General features: G+C 40.0%; 1 protein-coding gene across 6 annotated transcripts in view; it reads left to right on the top strand.

The window, feature by feature from the left end:
• The window catches only part of HBS1L (HBS1 like translational GTPase), a 134622-nt gene that overhangs the window by 78190 nt on the left and 29954 nt on the right, over positions 1-26478 (top strand). For 5 of the 6 annotated variants that reach the window (XM_073337368.1, XM_073337370.2, XM_073337366.2 and 2 more), the window contains 4 exons: positions 13692-13800; positions 22831-23090; positions 23606-23771; positions 25793-25910. In XM_073337368.1, the coding sequence (XP_073193469.1) occupies positions 13692-13800; positions 22831-23090; positions 23606-23771; positions 25793-25910 (653 nt within the window). Of the gene's footprint in view, positions 1-9083; positions 9230-13691; positions 13801-22830; positions 23091-23605; positions 23772-25792; positions 25911-26478 lie in introns of those variants that run through there. The other variant, XM_073337369.2, reaches the window with a different exon arrangement.

Below are 26478 nucleotides of genomic sequence, written 5' to 3'. Positions count from 1 at the left end.
CCAACTGAAGTACTTTGCACTTGTCTTTATTGAATTTCATCTTGCTGAATTCAGACCAGTTCTTCAGTTTATTAAGATTGTTTTGAATTTTAGTCCTGTCCTCCAAAATCTTGCAAGCCCTCCTAGTTTGGTGTTATCTGCACATTTTATAAGCATCCTCTCCAGTACCCATTATTCAAGTCATTAATGAAATATTGAATAGTAAACCTGGGGCACAGCTGGGGAACCATTTAAAGACTTACCAGAAACAGACAGGAGTGGAGGAGCTTCGTCGCTGCACTAAACACCAGAAGCATAAAGGGAACATGATGACTGGATCCAGGACTGACCTTTCTTGGACCTCATTAGATATGCTCTCCTAGTTTGATAGTGAACCATTGGTAACTACTCTTTATCTTTAACAGTCTTTCAATCAGTTTTGCATCCACTTCATAGTAATTTCATCTAGAGCACTTTTCCTATTTTGCTTATTAGAAGGTCATGTGGGACTGTGTCAAAAGCCTTACTATATTCAAGATATGTCACATCTACTCTTCCCCTCCCCCCCAAGACCACTAAACACGTCAAAGAAGGAAATTAGGTTGGTTTAGCATGGTTTGTTCTTGACAAATCCATGCTGGCTATTCCTTATAAACCTAATATTCTCCCTGTACTTACAAATTTATGGTTTAATAATTTATTTCAGTATCTTTCCAAGTATCAAACTGACTGGTATAATTCCCAGAACATAAGAATGGCCATACTGGGTCAGACCAAAGATCCATTGAGCCCAATATCCTGTTTTCTGACCGTGGCCAGTGCTAGGTGCCCCACAGGGAATGAACAGAACAAGCAATCATCAAGTGATCCATCCCCTATCGCCCATTCCCAGCTTCTGGCAAACAGAGGCTAGGGACACCATCTCTGCCCATCCTGGCTAATAGCCATTGATAGACCCATCTTCCATGAACTTATCTAGTTCTTTTTTGAACTCTGTTATAGTCTTGACCTTCTTGACATCCTCTGGCAAGGAGTTCCGCAGGTTGACTCTGTGTTCTGTAAAAAAAGAAATATTTCCTTTTTGTTTTAAACCTGCTGCCTATTAATTTAATTTGGTGAACCCTAGTTCTTATGAGAAGGAGAAATAACAGTTCCTTATTTACTTTCTCCACACCAGTCATCATTTTATAGACCTCAATTATATCCCCACTTAGTCCTCTCTTTTCCAAGCTGAAAAGTCCCAATCTTATTTATCTCTCCTCATATGGCAGCCTTTCCATACCCCAATAATTTCTATTGCCATTTTCTGAACCTTTTCCAATTCCAATATATCTTTGTTGAGATGGGGCGACCACATCTGCATGTAATATGCAAGATGAGGGTATACCATGGATTTATATAGAGGCAATATGATATTTTCTGTCTTATTATCTATGACTTCCTTCATGATTCCCAACCTTCTGTTAGCTTTTTTGACTGCTGCTGCACAGTGAGTGGATGTCTTCAGAGAGCACAATGACTCCAAGATCTCTTTCTTGAGTGGTAACAGCTAATTGAGACCCCATCATTTTATATGTATAGTTGGGATTATGCTTTCCAATGTGGATTACTTTGCATTTATCAACATTGAATTTCATCTGCCATTTTGATGCCCAGTCACCCATTTTTGAGAGATCCATTTGTAGCTCTTCGCAGTCTGCTTGGGACTTAACTATCTCAAGTAGTTTTGTATCATCTGTAAATTTTACTACCTCACTGTTTACCCCTTTTTCCAGATCATTTCTGAATATGTTGAATAGAACTGGTCCCACTATAGACCGCTGGGGAACACCACTATTTACCCCTCTCCATTCTGAAAATTGACCATTTATTCCTGTCCTTTAACCAGTTACCAGTCCTTGAGAGGACCTTCTCTCTTTTCCCATGACAGGCTTACTTTGCTTAAGAGTCTTTGGTGAGGAGCTTTGTCAAAGGCTTTCTGAAAATCTAAGTACACCATATCCCCTGGATCCCCCTTGTCCACATGCTTGTTGACCCCCTCAAAGAATTCTAGTAGATTGATGAGGCATAATTTCCCTTTACAAAAAACATGTTGACTCTTTCCCAACAAATTATGTTCATCTATGTGTCTGACCATTTTGTTCTTTACTGTAGTTTCAACCGGTTTGCCTGGTACTGAAGTCAGGCTTACCAGCCTGTAATTGCTGGGATCACTTCTGATGCCCTTTTTAAAAATTGGTGTCACATTAGCTATCCTCCAGTCATTTGGTACAGAAGCTGATTTAAATGATAGTTTATAAACTGGTCGCTAACCAGTCTGGAGTGGGAAGGTCGACCACTGGACTCGTGTTGATGGAAGTGTGCAGGGCCATTAATCGCATCCTGCTCTGAAAGACCATGACTCTGGGCAACGTGCGTGACATTGTGGATGGCTTTGCACAAATGGGCATCCCTAACTGCGGAGGGACGATAGATGGCGTGCACATTCCAATTCTGGCACCAGACCACTAAGCCACCGAGTACATTAATCGGAAGGGGTATTTCTCTGTGGTTGTCCAGGTGCTTGTGGATCATCATGGGCGTTTCAGGGACATTAATGCAAGCTGGTCCGGAAAGGTGCATGACGCACGCATCTTTTGGAACACAGGAAGCTGCAAGCAGGGATTTCCTTCCCGGACCAGAAGATCACCGTAGGGGATGTCGAAATGCCCATTGTGATCCTGGGAGACCCCGCCTACCCCTTAATGCTGTGCCTTATGAAGCCATACATGGGGCACCTTGACAGCAGCAAGCAGCACTGTGCGTTTGGCCATTTAAAGGCCTGCTGGCACTGCCTATATGAGAGGTTGGACAATATTCCCGTGCTTATAGCTGTGTGCTGTATGCTCCATAATATTTGTGAAGGGAAGGGTGAAACTTCACTCAGGGCTGGACCACTGAGGCTCAGCGCCTGGAGTCTGAATTTGAAGAGCCAGAGACCAGGGCTATTAGAGGGGCGCAGCACGGGGCCATAAGGATCAGAGATGCCTTGAGGCAACAATTTGAAGCTGAAAGCCACTAATATTTGCTGCTATGCTCGGGAGTGCAGTGCTTGTAATGCTGGGAGGTGATTGTGAATGGCACAGACAATGCACTATGAAGGTTTAAGAAAATTGCCTGTTGCTTTGCAGGGCTCCGTCTGCTTTCAATTAATAGAATAAAGATTGCTTTCAAACCAACACAATTCTTTTATTAAAAAACAACAACCGGAGGAGAGAGACAAACAAAAAAACACATCTGCACTGAAGGGGATGGGAGAAGGGAAGGTCCCAGAAGGTGGTGGGGTCCTGGAATGGTTAAAGATTTGTATATGGCCAGGTGTCTCATCATATATATCCAACCTTCTCCTTTGGAGTACAGTGCAGTGGGTACTGCACTTTAGCAGTGCTAAATTGCAGAGGGATGGGTATTGAGTGCAGTGGTACTGGGAATCCTCAGTGCTGGCTGTGATGGAGGAGGAGTGGAATACAGTGGGTACAGACTGGCGCCAGGAGGTTGATAAGAGTGTGTTGGCAGGGTCTGGGGGGTTCATGGGAAAAAGTTTTGCGACAATGGCTGCAGGGGAGGGCGGGCGTGGAGCTGCTTGTTTTGCAGTGCCAGTGGTGCCTGGAATGTGTCTGCTTGGTGCTCCGTAATGTTTAAGAACCGCTCTGTAGCTTCATTCTGGCCTGCTGCGTTTTCCTTTCGGTCCCTCTTTTCGCTGTCCTACCACTCCTTCAATTCTTGTTTTTTGGCCGCGGAGTGCATCATGACCTCATGCAGAAAGTCCTCCTTAGTTCTTTGTGGCCGCTTTCTAATTCTGCGCAGCCGTTCAGTTGGCGATAATGAAGAGGGAGACTGGGCTGCCAAGGTCATATCTGTGAAGCCAAAATGCAACATTTTAGAGAAGCAGTATTGTTTGCAACACACAGACCACTGATTCAGTGATTTAAAACTCAGCCACTATTCACATACCTGTCACTAACTGGCTGACCCCAGGCAAGCACACATGACCCACAAGACCCCCAGAATGGTGAGTAACCGCAGGGGCAGGGGAAATCAGTGTTCCAGGACCATACGGGGCACGTGGCTCTTGGGGAGAGCCAGCACTGTAGGTGGGGGGCCTTATAATCATTACTATCCCCACATTTTCCACAGGCTGTGTTCATTATGGAAGATATCTTGCTGGTGAGGGTGAGCACGGATTCAAGGGTGGGACTTCTGCAAGACTGCGGCTTCTGCCCTGGCCCTTATGCGGCTCGCCTGTGTGCAGCAATGGTCCCGTCCCCCCCAACCCAGTGATGGCAGAGTGCTGCGGGAAAGTTACCCTTAATGGGGCAAGAAACAAAGCAGCTCTGCCAAAGAACCTGTGGCTGTGGATTTCCCAGTATCTTCATGAGAGTTTCCTGTAGATCTCTGAGGCATATTCCTGTGAAGTGAGGGAGTCAATCAACACCCTGTTCTGCCACACAAAGACTTGGCATGTGGTGGTACACGCATCACACAAACACAAGCCTTCTTTCTACAACCCTCCTGCCCCCCAAAATTCGCTTCAGCGATTCCCAAAATCAAAGCCACTTACCAGGGGCCTCCTCTCCTGTTTGTGCTTCATGAAATCTGACTGCTGTGACTGGCTAGCATCCTCCGGGATAGAGAAGAGCTCCTGGCTGCATGCATCTGTAGCCTCCGAGTCATCCTCTGCCTCTGTGTCCCCCTCTCCCTCCACATCCTTGTCCAAGATTTCCTCCTCCTGGCTCAATTCACTCTCGACTGGCACATGAACCACCAAAGTATCTACAGTGACCTTCGCAATGGAGGTGGCGTCTCCACCAAGTATCGCATCCAGCTCTTTATAGAACCAGCAGCTCCTTCACTTTGACCCTGCACTGCAGTGTGTCCTGGTCATGGCCCCTTTCTGTCATGCATCATGAAATTTGTCAGTATGTATCATAATTCCTATGGCTGGAGCACAGCTGGGACTGGACAGCCTCCTCTCCCCAAATGCTGATGAGGTTCTACAGCTTGGCATTGCTCGAAGTGGGATTGTCTGGTGTGTGGAATAGGCATGGTCACCTTGAAAGATGCACTGAGACCACTGCACGCATCACCAAGCAAACAGGAAGGGGACTTTCAAAATTCCCAAGGAATTTAAGGGGTGGGGCTCACGGTCACCTGAGGGCAGGGCAGTAGAGTTCAAACTGATAACCAGAGAGGCAAAAACAGGCATTGTGGGACATCTCCTGGATGCCAGTTGCAGCGCTGTAATCGACCAGGGTGTCTACACTGGCACTGCTGCACTGTACCCCCGGTGCAGAAAGCTGTAACGCCGCTCTTTGGGGTGGTGGTTTTATAGCCCTGCAGCTGTGCAGTTTCTGCTCACTAAGTGCCTTGGCAGTGTGTACACCTCGGGAGTTACAATGCAGAAAGCTGCTTTACTGCGCCGAAACTTCCTAGTGTAGACAAGGTCTTATTGTTCTTAGGGCACTATACAAGGACAATTCATTCTCCTTGCCTTCCTTTGGGGGGAGTGGATTGATAGGGAACAGGAACAGAAAGGAGAAGAGAGAGTTTTGTTTGTATTGAGTTGAGAGACTTTCTTGCTAACATTTTATGTATATATTTTCATTGACGTCCACAGTGTGTGAGGTATTTTCCAAAAAGAGAAGAAGGCACAGTCCTTACCCGAAGTGCTCACAGTCCAGTATTGCTCCATTTATTATATTGTGTTTTTATAAACAACTAAAGTGCATAGAGTGCTTCAGATGTGCCCCTGGTCAGTATAAATAATAAAGTAACCTTGGTTTGAAGTTATATCTATTTGTGTGCTACAGTGGTATCTTCTTGCAGTTCCATTTGTGTGTTCGTTGTTTGCTCCGAACCTGCTTCCTGTACTGAAGTGGTATTGCAATGTTAAAAAGTTTATTTTTAATGTAAATGCTGACATGATTGCATTATTTTTACAGTTTGGGAGATAATCAACAGACAACTTTCCCCATCTAATTCTTCATGACGTTCACATTTTGTTCCCACTTCTTTGTCCAGCTCTTACAATTTTCTAGATTTAGATCCAACTTACTGCCTAATATTGTACAACATGAATGCTTTAGGCTTTGGTTTAACTCTCTCTTTCAATCCTGATTTCTTGGTTATATACAGAATCTTCCTAAGGAATCATATTAGCTTAATTGAATAACTTGATGTCTGTTCTACAATATAAAATGTAGTTTTTACTGCATGCAATTTTGAGTGCTTAAACATTACTACCAAAGTGGAAATACACAATTTGAAATGTCAAAAAGACATTGTAATCTTAATGCTCAGGTTTTGAAAAATTTTATCAGACAAGTGAGAAATTAAATTGTTTAATGCGTTTGAAGATATTTGGTTTGCTTTCTCAGAAACAGATGACAAATACATTCAGGGAATTAAAATTACATGGGGACTTGAGGTATTTAGCCCTTGGATCGTTGTCAAAAACATGCTACTTGATGTAGAGACCAGTGAAACTTTTAATATTAAATCTCATCAATCTTCAGGTTTAGAAATAATTACTGTATACCATTCCAAACACAGGACTTTCAGATTTCAGACGATATGTAGCCTGTGTCCTTATCCCTACTAGGTTGCGAGAGAGATCCAAAAATTACATATTACTGTTCATTATCTTGATTTCTCCACCGGCATTTCAGTTTCTTTCTCCTGTCCTCCCACCCATTTCAGTTTTTATCATTCACTGTGTCAAACAGCTAGATTTAGAAATCAGAGCTGTTTCTGTATACTAACTCAGAGTGTTCCAACTGGTGCAATCAGCTCATGGCCCTCAGAGACCAAGTATGGGCTCCTGAGACCAGTGTGGCTGAACTGGGGAGACCAAGGTATGCAGACAAGACTTTCAAGGACACGGTATAGTGGTCCCACCCTCATCCTGACAGTATCTGTGCTGTTGAGGAGGCTGAAAGTCTCTGAGAAAGAGAACATTAAACTGGCACAGAGGGAAATGATCCCATAGTTAGAACCTTCCTTGCAGAGGATGTCATGGTATCCTCTCACACTGAGGATATTTCTCCAGCGGAAGGAACCACTGTTGTAGGGAAGAGACAGGTATTAGTAATGGGATATTCAGTTATTAGAAATATAGCTGGGTTTGTGATTACTAGGAGAACAGCATAGTGAATTGCATTCGGGGTACGAAGGTAGTAGACCTCTCAAGACATCTAGATTGACTTATATGCAGTGCTGGGGAGGTGGTCATGGTACATGTAGATACCAATGACATAGGGAAATGTAGGAGAGAGGTCCTGGAGGCTAAATATAGGCTGCTAGGTAAGAGAGTAAAGTCCAGGACCTCCATGGTAGAATTCTCTGAAATGTTTGCAGTTCCACGTGTAGGGCCAGTTAGACAGGCAGAACTGGAGGATCTTGATGCATGGATATGAGAATGGTGTAGAGAGGAGGGATTTAGGTTTATTAGGAACTGTGGAACCTTTTGGGAAATGAGGAGCTTATACAGGAAAGATAGGCTCCACCTAAACCAAAACGGAACCAGATTGTTGTCATGTAAATTTTAGAAGGTAATAGAATAGTATTTAAACTAAGAGCTGGGGGAAAGCTGAGAGGTGCATAAGTGCCCACAGTTTTGACAGACATATCCCTTAGGGGAGGATTTATTAAAGGAGATACTCTATATCCTAGTAAAGAGAGATGATGGAAGTTTATAAAGTACAGGTAGAAATGGAAAAGAAACAGTTAAACAAAAAAGAGTTCCATTAATTTACATCACATAATGGTAGATAGCTAAATTGTGACAAATTTTAGGAGTGCTTGTATACAAATGCTACAACGCTAAGTAAGATTGGTGATCTTGAGAGCTTTGTAGTAAATGAGGATATTGATGTAATAGGCATCACAGAACTTGGGTGAACAATGATAATCAATGGAATACGGTAATACCAGAGTATAAAATATATAGGAATGACAGAGTAGGTCGCACTGGTGGGGAGTGGCACTATAAGTGAAAGAAAGCATAGAGTCAAATATAGTAAAATCTTAAATAAATCAAACTGTACCATAGAATCTCTATGGATAGAAATTCCGTGCTTAGAGACAAAAAGACATCTTTAAAAAATTGGAAGTCAGGTCCTACTGAGGAAAATAGAATGGAACATAAACTCTGGCAAGTCAAGAATAAAAGTATAATTAGGCTGGCCAAAAAAGAATTTGAAGAGTACCTAGTAAAAGACACACAAAGTAATAGCAATTTTTTAAAAAGTTCATCCGAAGCAGAAAGCCTGCAAAACAATCAGTGAGGCCTCTGGGTGATTCATATGCTAAAGGAGCACTCAAGAAAGACAAGGCTGTTGTGGAGATACTAAAAGAATTCTTTAAAATGGTCTTCACTGCAGAGGACATGAGGGAGATTCCCAGATCTGAGCTATGCTTTCTAAGACCACATCTACACTACAGCCAGGATTGAGGCTCTGAGATCGATCAACCGGCGGTTGATTTAACGGGTCTAGTGAAGACACGCCAAATTAACAGCAGATCGTTCTTCAGTCAACCCCTGTATTTGACCCCTGTATTCTACCCCCGATGAGAAGAGTAAGGTAAGTCGACGGGAGAGTTTCTCCTGTTGACCCCTTGTGGTGTAGACCCTGCGGTAACTTGACCTAAGGTCGACTCCAGCTACATTATTCACGTAGCTGAAGTTGCATTGCGTAGGTTGACTTACCATGGTAGTGTAGACATAGCCTAAGTGACAGATCAGTAAAGGAGGTTTTGGAACAAACTGGTAAATTAAACAGTAAGAAGTCACCAGGACCAGATGGTATTCACCCAAGAGTTCTGAAGGACCTGAGATTTGAAATTGCAGTACTACTAACTCTGGTATATAATCTATTGTTTAATCAGCCTCTGTACCAGATGACTGGAGGATAGCTAATGTAACACCTATTTTTATAAAATGGCTCCATCGGTGATACTGGCAATTGCAGCCCAGTAAGCCTAATGTCAGTACCAGGGAAACTGATAATTCTGTTCTTTACTATAATTGCAAACAGAGACACAGATGAACATGATATGATGGGGAAGAGTCAAAGGAAATCATGTCTCACCAATCTATTAGAATTCTTTGAGGGAGTCAACAAACGTGGACAAGGGTGATCCAGTGGATATACTGTACTTGGACTTTCAGAAAGCCTTTGACAAGGTTCCTCACCAAAGGCTCTTAAGCAAAGTAAGCCTGTCATGGGAAAAGAGAGAAGATCCTCTCATGGATCAGTAACTGGTTAAAAGAAAGAAAACAAAGGGTAGAAATAAAAGGTCATTTTTCACAGTGGAGAGAGGTAAATAACGGAGTCCCTTGAGGATTTGTGCTGGGACTGGTGTAGTTAAAAATTTTTTTATAAATGATCTGGAAACGGGTAAACAGTGAGGTGGCAAAGTTTGCAGACAATAAAAATGACTCAGTATAGTTAAGTCCAAAGTGGACTGCAGAGAATTACAGGGGGATCTCACAAAACTGGTGGCTGGGGAACAAAATGACAGATGAAATTCAGTGTTGATAAATGTACAGTAATTTACATAATTCCATCTATACATACAAAATGTAATCTAAATGAGCTGTTAGCACTCAAGAAAAAGATCTTGGAGTCATTGTGGACAGTTCTCTGAAAAGATCAGCTCAATGTGTAAAGGAGTCAAAAAAAGCTAATAGAATGTTAGGAACCATTAGTAAAGGGGTAGATAGATCATAAGGGGAACACAGAATGCCAGTATATAAATCCATGGTACTTCCACAACTTCAGTACTGTGTGCAATTCTGGTCACCCCATCTGAAAAAAGGTATGCTAGAACTGGAAAAAGTACAGAAAGGGCAACAGAAATGGTTAGGGGTTTGTAACCACTTCCACAAGAGGAGAGATTAAAAAGACTGGAACGGTTCATCTTAGAAAAGAGACAACAAGGGGGATATGATAGAGATCTATAAAATCATGAATGTTGTGGAGAAAGTGAATAAGGAAGTGTTATTTATTTCTTCAGTGAACACAAGAACCAGGAATCACCCAATGAAGTTAATAACTCAACAGTTTTAAAGCAAACATAAGGAAATACTTCCTTCATACAATGCACAGTCAATCTGTGGAACTTGTTGCCAGGGGATGTTGTGAAGGCCCAAAGTATAACTGGGTTCAAAAAAAGAATTAGGTAAGTTCATACCATAGGTCGATCAATGGCCATTAGAATCATAGAATATCAGGGTTGGAAGGGACCTCAGGAGGTCATCTAGTCCAACCCCCTACTCAAAGCAGGGCTGATCCCCAATTAAATCATCCCAGCCGAGGCTTTGTCAAGCCTGACCTTAAAAACTTCTAAGGAAGGAGATTCCACCACCTCCCCAGGTAACGCATTCCAGTGTTTCACCACCCTCCTAGTGAAAAAGTTTTTCCTAATATCCAACCTAAATCTCCCCCACTGCAACTTGAGACCATTACTCCTCGTTCTGTCATCTGCTACCACTGAGAACAGTCTAGAGCCATCCTCTTTGGAACACCCTTTCAGGTAGTTGAAAGCAGCTATCAAATCCCCCCTCATTCTTCTCTTCCCTAGACTAAACATCCCCAGTTCCCTCAGCCTCTCCTCATAAGTCATGTGTTCCAGTCCCCTAATCATTTTTGTTGCCCTCCGCTGGACTCTTTCCCATTTTTCCACATCCTTCTTGTAGTGTGGGGCCCAAACCTGGGCACAGTACTCCAGATGAGGCCTCACTAGTGTCGAATAGAGGGGAACGATCACATCCCTCGATCTGCTGGCAATGCCCCTACTTATACATCCCAAAATGCCATTGACCTTCTTGGCAACAAGGGCACACTGTTGACTCATACCCAGCTTCTCGTCCACTGTAACCCTTAGATCCTTTTCTGCAGAACTGCTGCCTAGCCATTCAGTCCCTAGTCTGTAACGGTGCATGGCATTCTTCCGTCCTAAGTGCAGGACTCTGCACTTGTCCTTGTTGAATCTCATCAGATTTCTTTTGGCCCAATCCTCCAATTTGTCTAGGTCCCTCTGTATCCTATCCCTACCTTCCAGCGTATCTACCTCTCCTCCCAGTTTAGTGTCATCTGCAGACTTGCTGAGGGTGCAATCCACGCCATCCTCCAGATCATTTATGAAGATATTGAACAAAACCGGCCCCAGGACCGACCCCTGGGGCACTCCACTTGATACCAGCTGCCAACTAGACATGGAGCCATTGATCACTACCTGTTGAGCCCAACAATCTAGCCAGCTTTCTGTCCACCTTATAGTCCATTCATCCATACTTCTTTAACTTGCTGGCAAGAATACTGTGGGAGACCATGTCAAAAGCTTTGCTAAAGTCAAGGAACAACACGTCCACTGTTTTCCCTTCATCCACAGGACCAGTTATCTTGTCATAGAAGGCAATTAGATTAGTCAGGCATGACTTGCCCTTGGTGAATCCATGCTGACTGTTCCTGATCACTTTCCTCTCCTCTAAGAGCTTCAGAATTGATTCCTTGAGGACCTGCTCCATGATTTTTCCAGGGACTGAGGTGAGGCTGACTGGCCTGTAGTTCCCAGGATCCTCCTTCTTCCCTTTTTTAAAGATGGGCACTACATTAGCCTTTTTCCAGTCGTCCGGGACTTCCCCCGATCGCCATGAGTTTTCAAAGATAATGGCCAAGATGATCAGGGACACAACCCCATGCTCTGGGTGTCCCTAAACCTCTGACTGCCAGAAGCTGGGACTGGCTGACAGGTGATGGATCACTCAATAAATTGCCCTGTTCTGTGCATTCCTCTGAAGTATCTGGCACTGGCCACTGGCGGAAGACAGGATACTGGTCTAGATGAACCATTGATCTGATCCACTATGGCCATTCTTATGTTAAAATTTTTCTCTGGGGGGGCTGGATACTAGTTTTCTGTGAGCTACAAAAAGAAATATAATTACAGATTCTAGAATCAGATTTTTTTTAGGATTTAAGTTTTAGTTTTTAAGGCATTAATGGGGTCAAGAAGTAATAAAATTAAATTAAATAAGCATTTTGAGATATGGCTGCTAGAGAGATGTCAGTGGGAAGAGAAAAAGCAAAATGATGTAATTTTTCAGGTTGAATAGCTCTCAGTTTAGATAGTCTTTAGTTGACCTGTGTAAGTGCTTTAAAACCAAACAAATACTTTGTTTTCAACCAGTGGTCTGTGAGCCATGCAACATGAGAAGTTTTCAATCTCCACCATTTATTTTAGACAGTTGTGTAATTTATGCATTACTAGCTGCATCGTATTTGTGTATGATCCATAAACTTAATAGCATCTCATGCATATGTCATAAGTAACTGAGTTTTTTGTGTCTATCACTCCTTTATTTTCTTGCGTTTTATTTTATTTTATCCCTTATTTACAACTCCTCTGGATGTGTGTGCTTGATCAAAACCAATTATTATTTTTCATATTTGAATAAAGTTTTTTAAATCTAAAAATTTGCAGTTTTTCTCAGTGTGTATATATATCTACACATATAAAAAAATCCTTGTATTAATATACTTAGCTCTTGTAAGCACATTTCACCCATAGATCTCCAAATGCTTTACAAATAAAAGTGAGCATCATTATCCCCATTTTAAAGGTGGGGAAAATTGAGCAAAGAGAGATGAAGATAAACTCATTAATTAAATATTTAATATTGTGACCAGTTGTGGGATCATAAAAAAAGATAAAAAAATGCACATGCTCTTTTGGCTTGCTCTCTATTAAAGAACTGTCTGTGGTATTCTGTTTCCTCACCTGAAACATAACTTTAAGAGCTTTGACCACAATTATATATAACCTGTATAGCAATTTGATTGTGTGGTTTTGAAGATATAGCTGTTGTGCTTAAAATACAATAAAAATTAACCATTGAGTGGTAGGATCAAACGACTCTTAACCCATCTTACTGTAGTCAGGCAGAACAATTTAAATACTTATTCATCAAGAAAGAATTGTTCATTTGGTTGAAAATTAGAATTACTGGTTTATTGGACAATATGACTGCATCTCAGAGCCATGACTTAAGAAGAAGGTTGCTGGGATTGTGAGATTCTTCTCTTTCAGAGGTCAATGACCCTTTTGCACAGCCTTCAAAGGAATTTGATTGCAAATTTGTTAGGTTTTGCAAGACCACTGGAATACCAGTTCACATAATTCAAAGTAAAACCGTATTATATGCGTGGTTTGGTTTGTTTAGTTTTAAATAGTAGTAAAAATATATGACCTGAAACTCTCTCATTTAAGATACATACATTCAACAAGAACAAATCAACTCCACTCTGCTAGCCAGTGAATGAAGTACAGAACTTTTTTTCATTCTCATTGTCTGTGGGAAGATACCCTCGATCTTCTGCAAAAACTCTATAAAATAAATTATGTAACTTTTGAATGACACTGTCTGCATCTAAATCAGTGGAGAAACAATAGAGCCTTTCACTGGAAATACATTTGTTTATGTCATCCCATGAGTAATTACATTGTAGATACACAATGAAAATGTTTGTATTTTACTTTAAGTGTGAAATTCACACTTTCTGGGCTGTCAGAAAATGGATTACATTAGGAGTTTAATTTGTAAAATCTTCTATTATGCTATCAATGTTCGTTCCAATTTTAAGTTCACACTTTAATTTTTCTGCTGCTAGGAAAACCAAGAGATTCCCAGTCAACCAGAATCGATTCTAAAATTGTGCCGAAAGTTACCAAAATGACTGTGTCTGGAAAGAAACAAGCTATGGGATTTGAAGTGCCAAGGTAAACCAAGCTTTATACCTCAAGATACTTTAACAGTTCTTCTTTCAGACTGGTGCACCTGTAGCAAGTTTACTTCTTTTTTATATATTTTTACAGAGTTTTTAGTGTACATTCTGCAAAACTAACCATCTTGGCTTCTTGTTTGACTCATAATTACTTTCAGAAGAAGGCATCTCACGTTGTGAGTTTAACAAATCCTTTCACTATGAATAGTGCAGAGATATCAACTAGTCAGATTATTTAAACATCCGCTTCATAGAATGCTAACGCTTATCTTTCTGGAGGCTAGTTTATTTAAAAATAAATTTTCTAAATGGAATTATGAGACAAGTCACTAAAAACTATAATTGGTTATTCATTGAAAGGAAATAGCTTAAACAATGAGAACATAATTTATGGAGAAAATAATCACTTCAGGCTAATTGCCCTCCATTGCACATGCAACTTCCATTGCTTTAAGTGGAAGGCCTATACACATGATATTAGAAGGCAGAATTTGGCCATTTTTGTGCTTTCTCTAAAATAATACGATGATTGAGCAAAATTAGGAGGGTCAGATTAAATTAGGAGTTGTTGAGTAGTAGTCTTTCTTTTCACAGATTAAAGACCAAACAGATTAAAGAAAACAGTTCTGAAAATAATTTGAGTTCAGAGAGCTGAATCTTTAATAGTGAGCGACTGATAGCTAAGTGTCATACATTGCAACAGTAGAATCTCGTATTCCTTTTTTTATGTATTTAAAAAAGAAAGTTAGTGGAAGATGTAGTTTTAGAAATATATCAGGAATAAAGCGAGAGTGAAGTTGAGCTATGAGAGCATTGTGTGGGATGTCAGCTTTCTTCCATAGTAAAACTCATTCATTTGGTAGGAAAAATATAGCAACATGTTAAGTGTCTGAATCAGAAAAAGGACATCACAAGCACCAGCAGAAAAAACTGCTCTGCACGGCTCATCAGTGTGTACAACTCTGCTCTGGAGTGATCATTTTAGAAATGAGAGAGTGTTCATGTGCATTCTGTGTTCTGCCTCTGCTAAGACTGCCAAGAAAGTTGGCAGTTCTGTCTGTTACAGGATTTTCTATACTGTCCATCAACCATGCTATCTAAGGGCAATTAATTTCAATTGTGATAGTGGCTTTGTAATATGGTGTCAACTCATGGGGCACTGCACTGAGACTATAATTTCACGCAGGCCGCTGAATATTCATCAGGTGGCAATAACTACTTTTAGCTACTTACCTGGAGCAAATTATAATATGTGAGTTGGAAGTTGAATCTAACATGTAACTCCTTGAGTCTTTCAAAATCCTGCCACTACTGCTGGGGAATCTGTGAAATAGAGTTAAGATATGACCAGTGACACACATCTATTCATAGTAACCAGTGACTCTGGATGAAATCTTTTCCCTTTTGAAATCAGTGGCAAAACTCTCATTGACTTCAGTACGGACAGAAGATCACCCTCCCTCTCTAGTGTTTCCTATGGCACCTTTTATAGTCTGTGGTTCTGCATGGGAAGTGGTAAAACTCGTTGCTCTGAGTAAAAGTTTCTAAAAAAGAAAGAGAAAAAGTAGATGGAAGTGATAAAGCTCTCTATCCTTCAACAGTCCTATAAGGATTGTAGGAATAGTTTTGTTTTTAAGTGCCCAACAAAAATCACAATTAAAAATATTCTTCATATTAAAAAAAAGCAGTTTGGAGCTGACCATGCATGTACCGTTGGTTGAACAACAGCCACACTTTGAGTTCCTGTGTTGTCCATTTCTTGGGGCAACTGGGAGGTAAACTCTGGAAGACTACTCCCATATCCAGAGGCTAAAGTAAATTCAGGATAGGCAGGCAGCTGGTGGTCCATTTCCTTCTTGAAATCATCAGTAGTTTTGGCAGGGTTGTCACTATCCCTTTCTCTCCTCTAGTGACCCTAAACTGGAACTGTATATGCCTCCCTTTTAGTGGCGGTGCTGTTTTGTATGCTAGCAGTCTTCAACTCTGAAGTAGCTGCTTGTCATCCAGCTGAGTTTGAATGCTCAGTATTCTGAGAGAGGTTTAATTTCTCATGCTGTACGTCCTTTAAAAATAGTTGGGAACATTATAGAAGTGATGCACTAATTAGGATGGGGGAAGACTTTGTTCTGTGCAAAAAGCTACCATTGTTTGAATGGAGCCTGCCTTCTTAATGGAGCTTTACTCTAGTGGAATCATGGAAAGGTCATTATTGATTATGTAAGATGTGAGATCTGAAGAGAGTCCTGCTAGACGGCCAGAGAAGCATCCTGGCAAACAAGGAGCACTTTTTGGAGGGTTAGTTGATCAGATTTGTGTTTTACATGCATAGTCAGGTTGGAGAAGGCCGTACAATGGACAGTTTAGTCTGTAGGAAGCCTAGTGGTGGTGCCTGTAGCTAGACCCAGAGTTGTTAGCCAAAATATGAGTGTTGCTTTCCAAGCTTATCGCTCCTTTGCAGCTGTGACGCATGTAGTTCTGAACTTGAAACAAACAAAAAAGCCAACACTGAGTCTCCGTACTACAGTGTTTTCTTTTACACTAGTATGATCTGGAATACTGAAAGCATAATGTATGTTGTTTAGGATCAGGGGGAATTGCAAAGTTTATTAATACCTATGAAAGATTCTTTATTAGCTTTCTTTGGTCACTCTTGATGTTAAGGTTCCATTTATAAATGGCTTACAAAGGTTTAAAAAATAGATTTTTTTTTTTAATAAGTGCACTGCAGAGATTAGTATGTGCTTATAGCCATTAATGCACTTCACTGTTACAGAAGGTTATAAGGAATCTGTTGGACTCCATAACAATCAATTAAGCATTTATTAAAACATTTTATAAATACTTTATCCCTTATAAACTCTGTAAATGGAACCTTAATATAAAGTGTGATCTTTTCTTCTTTAAAGAAGCTTATTAAAACAAATGGATGGTTACTGGCAGTTGTGAATTGCTTATAGAGTTCTGGTTGCCTTTCTGGGTATTGGTGGATATTTTACAGGGATTATCCTGGAAAAATGTGGTTTCTTCATTTCTGACAAACTGCTTCTCTGCTCCACTAACTAAAGAAAATATCACCATTTTCTGTCTGTGCCTGAATTCATGAAAGAAACGAAAGCAAATGTAAGCAAATGAGGATTATTTCAGCCATGCTGACCAAATGTGTGTAACTATGATTTGGAATGGGCAAACCAATTTGGAGAGCTTCCTTAATAAATGTAAGTTTCCCAAAGAGAGCTTGCTGTACAAAAGAGGTTTAGTATCCCTGGTGACTGGAAGATTACAAAGAATATTTAACTGAAATTCACATAATTAAACCGTATCAGAAGAAATTGCACATTTTATAATGCATTCACACAATTAAACCAAACAGATGGAACTGCACATTTTCTGTTGCATTTTACTTAATTTGCAGTATTGAGACAGACAGACATTCTAACACATCAGTCTCTAAAAGTACATAGATCACAAAGTGGTGTATGCATGTATTATTTGAGAACACTCAACTGCGTAAGCACTTTGAGAATTCTTCTAGGATAGAGGTTGTTGAAGCTGCTTTTCCTTCCATAAATTAATGAAATTAATTCCTCCTACTGTGTTTTGAACTGCTTCACTTTTTCTTAGTTTTTTTGCTTTTTGCCTATTTGAGGGAAGTTTGATGATCAATTTAAATACAGCTTCTGGTTTTTCAACTGAGGCTCCATGAGTATTTGGTACTATGATTCATCATCTTGATGCTTCTATTCACATCATGGTGTTGCATCAGTGATAGTAATGTCTCGTGTTGTGGCAATATTGTCATGTGTTTGATAAAATGTCATTGTGGTGCTTCCTCTTCTAGCAGTGACATCATAGTACCTGAAATAAAGTTTTGGGTCAAGTTGAGAACTTGGATTTGATTAACTGAGACCCTCACTCTATTTGCTAAGCGCCTCAATTTTCCCTGTCCCATTTATAAGCAGGTCCCCCAACCTATTTGCCTGACCCTCCACTTTGCAAAGTCCATTTTCTCCTTCCTCCCATTTTCAGTTGCACCATCACACTCACTCCCTTCTGCTTCTCCAATCCTGATCCTTGAATTCCCAAATCTCCCCTCCCCTTATTACTCTTAGGTTTATACTCAAACCAAAATATAAGTATACAAATGAATACATTTAATAATCTTAAGATTGTGACTTTACTTACTTTTTCTTTCCTTTTCTCCTTTCTTTATTCCTTTTCTACCTTACATCAGCTACTCAGCGTAATTCTTCTCTTCCATTTTTCTTCTATAGTTTCTCTTCCTTTTACCCTCATCCCCTTTTTCCTCACCTCCTTTCCTTTCTTCCCTATTGTGCTTTCATCTCCCTTTGCAACCAGCACACCTAGTGTGTCACTCCTCAAGAGTCTCCAAACCCTCCTTTATAAAATCTTTCCCTCCTCATGTTTCCCAAGTCCCCTTCCCAGTTCCCATCATGCAGCTCTCACAGAAGTGAGATGAGGAAAGGCTTTGTTTAAGTGTCCATTGTTTCAAAACTGCATTACCAGGAAAGGACACTCTGGGGACTCAGGCAAGGGTCCTTGCCGCATGGCAGCAGGACTTCTTTTCTGGGAGGACTTCCAACAGTAAGCTTTTTTTCCCCACTAATTTGGAAGGGAGGAGTGACTCCCCACCCTGGACTTGACATTCTGTTTTTAATTTCTTCAGTCCCATGGAGAGTGAACTATAGGTAAGGGTACTTATGTGACAAATAGCTAATGACTAAGTGGGGGGAAGTGGTAGCCAGCCATTAGGGGCCTCATTGAAAAGGTTCATAGTATTGCTGGAGGAGGATGGATAGTTGAGGCTGTGCACATAGGCTTCCAATGATGAGATTTATGACCTCTATAAATTGATGGTCTCTTTGACTGTGCATTTTGAGATCCCTAAAGACTGCTGTACTTGCAATTGCACCCAGAACTCTGAAGAAAGAAAATCCCCTAGCATATAAAGCTTTACATTTTCTAAGTAATTATCAAAGACTAATTTTCTGAGAAAATTCTAATTATTACACAGCCATAAAAGATTACTGCTAAGAAATTGAGACTTTCATAAATATAGTTAAGCCAATAAAAAAGTTATAACCTATGATTAACTTCTGAATCTGTTGTTCAGTGCTCTTGGTTTTTTGTCTTTGCCTTGGTATTTGGGTAGCCTTAGTATAAAAATCTCTAGAACAGTGCTTGAAAAGCTGTAGAAAAACTTCTGAATTCTGCTTTTGGGGTTGCATTAATTGTAGTTTCATATAGTTTCTTCTCTTTTAACCTTTGTTTTTAATTAGCCTGGGAAGTCATGTAGACAGTGAAAGGGGAGGTAGTGGGTCGCCATCTACAAAGTCAAGTTTGACCTCTTTTCTTATGCAAGAACTTCTCTCTAGATCTTTAAATGTCATAAGGAGACCAATATAAAGTATATCTGTTCTTTTGAATATGTGCAAGTATTACACTTTAGTCTGAAAGCACTGGGTGTGAAAATTACGAAGTATAAGTACCTAAAAAAAAGTCTCAGAGAAAAGGCTAGAAGAGCCTCTTAATCTTGATGGGAAAAGCCTCATACAGGTAAAGTATGTTTACATATTTAAGTCCGAAATAATGCATGACTTCCGTCAAAACTGATTTGGCCTACTTTATAACTTCTGATATTTAAAATCTACTGTTCAGGTAGTGGGAAAAGCTCTCTCACTACAGTTCTCTGTGCATGTGTATTTGGAGCAAAAACTAATTATATATTTTGTTTTATGAAATAGATGTCTAAACAGACAGGAATTGGGGAAGGTGATTTTGAATGAAATGAATGTAGTACTGGTTTGTTTCTAGAACAGGCATTCAGTTTAAACTTGACATACTATTTGTTTAAGTAATTTAAAAAAAAAATGAAGGACTTTGGTATACAATGCAGAATAGGTGCTGATTTGAAATATTGTCTAGTAAAAGCAAGCATGGATGAGCTATGTTATATTTTTCTGTAGATTAGTTCAGATGCTGTCATTTTTCCCCCTTAACTACTTTTAAATATGAATGTTTTAATGATCCATTTCTTTCAGATCTTTAGCACAGGAAGTGAAGAATAGCTTCTTCAGTTTAAATTACAAGGGGAATTTATTTTGTTTGAATGTAACCAAGACAAAAGTGCTCACACACACCTAAATGGGGTGCCATGGGGACAGGGTCTTTAATGACCATCAGAAGTCATGGCCTTGGCTTTAGATCTCATCAGGAAGATGGCATCTTCAGCAGCACGTTGTCCTGATACAGTACGGGACCATTTCGTTTAGTTCTGAATTTGAGGAAAGAGTGTGACCTATGAAATCACCAGTGCCACTTCCTGTATCACATGTGGTAGACTTCCTTTGCAGGTGTGCAACGTGGGTCCTCACCAGGCTTAATTTTTTTTTAGTTAGAAACCTGACTAGATCATAAGCTATTCTGTCTCTGACACTACAATTATAAGAGTTAGAAAATCTGGGTTAAATTGTTCCCTATAATTTGTGTCATGGAAAATAGCCCAAAGTAGTGGTTTTCAACCCTTTTTCATTTGTGGACTCTTAAAAAATTTCAAACGGATGTATGGACCCCTTCGGAAATCTTAGACATAATCTATGGACCTCCTGGGGTCCACGGATCACAGCTTGAAAACCATTGGCCTAAAGTAAGAAAGAGATTCCTAATAGGGTTGAAAACTGGCAGAAAATGAGTCAGCTACACTGTTGGATGCCATCATGTGATAAAAGGATGAAGCGGAACACCATGCTGATGTATATGGAAAAGTAGTTTTGGTTATGAAAGCTGAAGGGGAGGAAACAGAGAAATATACTCTTACAGGTAAATGGAAAGTGAATCATGAAAACTCACTCTGATGCAACTTGAGACTGCATTAGCTTCCATTGGTAGGCCTTCTTGGGACAAAAGTGATGAATAAAATTATCTGCCTACAGAAAAGCCAACGGCAAAAGGGTAATGGGGTTTGGAGGCGGGGGGGGACGACACAGATATGATTATTGCAGTAACATCCTTCCATTCCCTATAAATATTTTTTTAAAGTGAAGTGTGGTTATGTGGCACTGCCTGGAGCACTTTCCAATGGCAAGCTGGTGCAGAACATGTACACCTGCCTCAGTTTCCCCTTGAAATCCACTCGTGAAAAGTAATATTTTATCTTAGTGGCAGTTTTGTAACCTTTTATTAATTTAAAGGGATGCAGTCCACAAATCTTCTCAAAAACAATTCTTCTAAAAATCCTAAAGTAAAACAAGTGTTTACTATGCAGAAGCTCTTCAATCCCATTCAAAGGTCACTGTTCCCAGATCACCTATCCGAGAGTCATTATTCACTTGGTCACAGTTCCTTTTAGCCTCTGTGTCAAGGCTGGATTCTCTAGGCCACCTACCTGAGATTTCCAAGACCTGCTTCTCGCCCACATTTTCTCCCATAGCCCCAAGTCATGTATCCCACAGCAGAACTCCCTGCAGTGTTCCACTGACCAGACCTCTCTGCCTGTGAGTCCTACCCCTGCTCCTTGGATCTATCCTTCAGTATCAACCCTCTTGTACTGGGCTCAGCTTCTCTTAACCAGGCTGGTTCTTATCCTTCTTTATAGGGGCTGATTCACAAGGGGTTCCCCAGCTCTGGCCAGTCCTCACCATCAACCTTTTGCTCTTCCCAGTCGCTTATTGTACCAGCTTGCTGCTGCTGGGTCTCTCCTGTCTTCCTCAGGCAGCTCTCACCTGTCCTCCTCCTGACTCTGTCAGCTCTCTGTGTCCTCTTTTAAGCCCAGTTGAGGGTCAGCTGAGAAGTCACAGGTGCATTGGCTTTTTCCCTCTTAAAGGGCCAGTGTCACCCTCTGACATGCAGTATTTTGCAGTAATTGTTCAAAACAGTGCAGTCTTGGTAGTTTGATGTATTTGGGCCATTACACTATAATACTGTAGTATTGTTTAATGAGGTCTTTCATATCTTGCTGTGTGCACTTATGCCTTCCCATTGATCCCATCCTAGTTCACCAGGCAGCTTACATGCACAGAGACTGAATGAGTAGATTTTTCTGAAGCTCTGGGTATAAGCCAGAATGGGAAATTTTTCGGTCTTCAGTTTTTGTTTACTGTGTTTGGCTTTTCTGTGGTGGACATCACCATAAGTATCTGAGCAACTCTAATTAATGAATTTATCCTTATGACACCTCTGTGCATTAGGGATTGTTAGCCTTATTTTACAGATGGGGAACTGAGTCAGAAAGAGAAAGGAAATGCTGTAACCAGGGTCACACAGAAGATCTGTGGTAGAGTTGGGAAGACAGCTCTTCCCGCAGATGTCCTGAATCCAAGGCCATCGCCTTAATCATAAGACCATCCTTCCCTTTTTTTTTTTTTTTTTTAATCTACCTTCCCCAACACAACTCTCCATAAACATGGCAACCATGCTGACTTTTGGGAAGGCATTGGAGAACTCCTAGCACTCGAGTGGTTTAGCCTGCATGCATGCAACAAAGTGGGTGCATTATCAGCCCAAGTATTAGCAACACTCAGGCTTTCACCTATATCCAAGGACTAGTCAGCTAAGCTGTTTGTAAAACACCACCACAGTTGGGTGAGAGGTTCTTGTGTATGGACAGGAGCCAGGTTAGGAACAACCTCCAGGTAAGAGTCCAAGTTAACTCTGCAGCAAAGACAACCCCTCATTAGTTGCTTCTCATAACTGTCTCTTCCCTCCCCATCAAAAGAAGTGGCCATGAGGAAGGGTTTTTTTGTCTTATCTGAATTTCAAATAGTACATGGGATGTTTTCTTCTTTTGCTTTTGTTCAGGCTGCTTTTCAGGCAGAATATTCAGAGCCTGTATCTGTCATTTGTGTTCCGTTGTTTATCACTTCCATTTTAATAGTCTCTAACTACTTATCAGAGATTCTTAATTTGAAGGGTTGGACTGTACTTGAAGAGACACTCCCTTTGTTCTCTGAAGCTGTAGGGCTTCAGTGACATTCCCTATAAATCTTCGTTTTCTCTTTGCTTTCCCTAGTGTGATTGCTGAAGAGAATGGTCATAGTGCTAATACACCTCAAAAAAGACCATCATCTGAAGATTCCAGTGTCACTTCTGGAATAGTTGAGTTGGTCTCTAAATCAGCTCTTCCATCCCAAACAATTCAGATTCCAGAAGAGCAGAGTACAGTACCTACTCCAGTGAAAAAGTCCAGCAAGACAAGACAACAAATAGATGTGAAAGCAGAGCTGGAGAAGAGGCAAGAAGGAAAACAGCTGCTGAATTTAGTGGTCATAGGTAATACCCTTTTTTCTTTATTTTAATTCCAAATTGAATACATTTTGGGCCAGAAATGTGTGCTTGTTGAGTCTGGGAGTGATGCAGAAGCAAGACATTTCTCCGTTTAGGAAAGGAAACATCTCAGATTGCACTAAAAACCTGTCTGCTTTACCCTCCTCTGTGGAGGGAGCCACTGCATGGGCTAAAGTAGTAACTAGGCCTTCTGCCTATCCCTCATCCTCACCTTGTCAAAATAAAAAATATTTTAAAGTTGACTCATTTTTTTAGCATTATTCTTTTTAACATGAGTTTGGCAGAACAGAGGTCATTGTCAAACGTCACCTATTTCTTCTCTCTAGGAAACCCCCCCCCACTATGTATGATTATCAGACTCTGTGAATTGCATGAGCATGAAACAAAACTTCAGGGGATTAGAGTCCCATATCTGCCAGTGTGTTTCTTTTCCAGCTGTATTATGAAGTCTAAAATGTGTAAATTAGTAATAGTAGTCTAATGGTTACTTCCCTTCTTAGGACATGTTGATGCAGGTAAAAGTACTCTAATGGGTCATTTACTCTACCTTCTGGGCAACGTGAACAAACGAACTATGCACAAATACGAGCAGGAATCCAAAAAGGCTGGCAAAGCTTCATTTGCGTATGCATGGGTCTTGGATGAAACTGGGGAAGAAAGAGAAAGGTAGGCAAGTTAGCTTCTAGTGTGAACTAATGTTCTCTCTGATTGTAACGTGTTACTAAATGTCATTCTACTAATTAGCTATGTGCTACCTATATTAAATGTTTTAAAATGTTTGGTAGGAAATATTTTATCCTCTTTGTGTACATAGATATACACCATTTTGAAAGAAAAGTCAGTGTCTTATCTTGGTTGTGGAAATGGAATGGCATTGAGAAGTTGGGTGTTTTTTGTTAAAATCCTCAGTATGAGGAGCTGATAGAATTTGTTTTATCAAGGCACCAGCACAGGTGAGGAGTTTAAGGAAGGTGAAATTTTTGGTCTAATATATCTGACTCGTTAAATTAATATTAGAACTATTTTTGAAAAGTCCCTGCCAGTAACATATTACATTGAAATAAAATGTGTAAATATTTTTTCTGTGTAATGCATTTTAAATTGTATTACAGTGAGGAAATACATGAGGAGGAAGTGATGTGGATAATTTAAAAAAAATTCATAAAATGGCTTTTTAAAACTGTAGAAATTGGATCTGTGGACAATGACCTTCTGTGTTCAGAAAAACATGAACTAAACTGTAGAATTAATATCTTACCACAGTTTTTGTGGTATTCACCAGTATCTTTGGTTTCATTTAAAACCACAGAAAGAAATTTGTTTATCTAATGTAATTGTATTTTTATGTCATGCTCATCACCCATGGTATCATTTTATTCAAGCTCCTCTGGTTGCATAGATAACCTTGAAAATGTAAACTGATGCAGAGGAATAGAGAGTGGGGTGGGCTGCAGAGCGTCTAGCTTTTTAAAAAATAAGAGAAATGAACTTGTGCAGTTCATACCTGTAACTAAACTTCTGCATATGCCAGTCTTCCCGTACATATGTTCAGTACAAGCTTGTGTGTGAAAAGGCCAAAAAACCCCACTCCACCAAAAATCAGTGTTGCAGACAAAAATGTGAAAAATGTTTTTGTCTCAAAGTTTAAACGGAATTTGGCCATCTGTTAATAAAATATTTCTAAATGTTGCCTTCAAACGAAAGTGTTCTTAAACATCAGGACATACATAATGGAAACAATGTCTTTTCGCCTTTATTTCTGTAAATAAAAGATTTATTCCATGTTTTAAGGGAAACTTAGAGAATTTCCACCCTCAAAACAGGCTAAGAACTTCTTGAATGATTTTTCCCTCATCCTTCTCTGCTCTCAAGCCTATATTTTAAAACTAAAATATTCTGAAGCTCTCCTCAAATATTTAGATAGTTCTTTGCTGTCATTTGGTGTCATGAGTAAAAAATAGATGGGCCAAGGCAATTTCCCCTGGGTGCTATTTAGTCAAATTTAGAATTGAGGGCAGAACTATTCTGCCCTTTCTGAATGATAACAGGCATATGTGAATGGGGGGGACATTTACGAAAATATAATCTTATTCCTGTCGTTGTATACGCAGTAATTTTTTCTTGGTTGTGCTCTTGCTGGTGTTGATGCCTATTTTTGCAGGGGTGGAGAACTTCAAAATACTGACTTACAAAATATGACAGCTGCTTTGTGCTTTAGTAGTTAATTCTGAACTTTGCTACTTGTTCTTTGATTCGAGGCATAATCCATTATTGTATACAACTATCATATTATCAGCTTCTAGGACTTCAACTGTTTGCCTGTTCTCTTCCTATCTACATTTTTTGGCTGACTATACATCTCTCCTGCCTGGCATAGCAGAATTAGATTTGAATATCTTTATACATAGCAAAGCAGCATATAAAGGGGAAGGAGAGTAAAACTTCTCTCAGCAGCACATGCTTTCTTAACTTCTTTAAGATGAAATTCCAATGCAGATGGATAGTTTCTCCAATGAAAGGGAAAGTCAGTGACACAAATAGACTTATTAAATTGGCCAAAATTTAGTTCTGGTTAAATCAAAAGGCAGCCACAGTGTTCTGATTTGTTAAGTCTACTATTTAATAACTTTGTGTGGTGAACTTTGGAAGCAGTTGTAATGGTGTATTACATGTTTGTTTTATTTAAGGGGAGTAACAATGGATGTGGGTATGACCAAATTTGAGACAAAGACTAAAGTTATTACACTGATGGATGCTCCAGGACATAAAGATTTCATCCCAAATATGATCACAGGAGCTGCACAGGTAGAGAACATTTCTTAACTGCACCTATCAAATATAATGTGATGTTTTATAATTTCGTATTCTACTTTATTTGAATCTAACCTTTTTAAACAAAAAAAAAAAGTGGAATCTTTAACAGAGTTTCTATATACTGCATATTATCAGTTAATAAATCTTATTCTGTTCTGTTCAAAATATCATAAATGTAAATTTATTCTGTGCTTCCTAACCTGTAGAAAAAATATGGGGAAAAATAAGTCTTTATTTTTATGTCTTAATCTTTTTCTAAACTGAAAGCTGACATTCTTTTCTGGACATTTTAAAGGCAGTATTTTAGGTTAGTCAACTATATTGAGGTAAAAGGTTTTCACATTCATTCACGAACTACTTTGAATACTTTATTGCACTAGGATAACTCCAAGAACAGTTTAGCTTTAAATATTCAAACTTGAGATGTATGTACTGCTCAACAGGTAGTGCTGAAAAAGTTTTATAGGGTAAAGTGTTGTAAGAAGCTTTGGGTGAAAACAGGAGATAACATACTATGTGGGTGTACAGGTGAAGACATTCAGGAGACTGAAGCTGGTGC

The sequence above is a fragment of the Lepidochelys kempii genome, chromosome 3 (assembly GCF_965140285.1).
Source record: "Lepidochelys kempii isolate rLepKem1 chromosome 3, rLepKem1.hap1, whole genome shotgun sequence".
Classification (NCBI taxonomy): domain Eukaryota; kingdom Metazoa; phylum Chordata; order Testudines; family Cheloniidae; genus Lepidochelys; species Lepidochelys kempii.
Note: the sequence above shows the minus strand (reverse complement) of the source record. Positions and strands in the feature narration are given on the sequence as shown.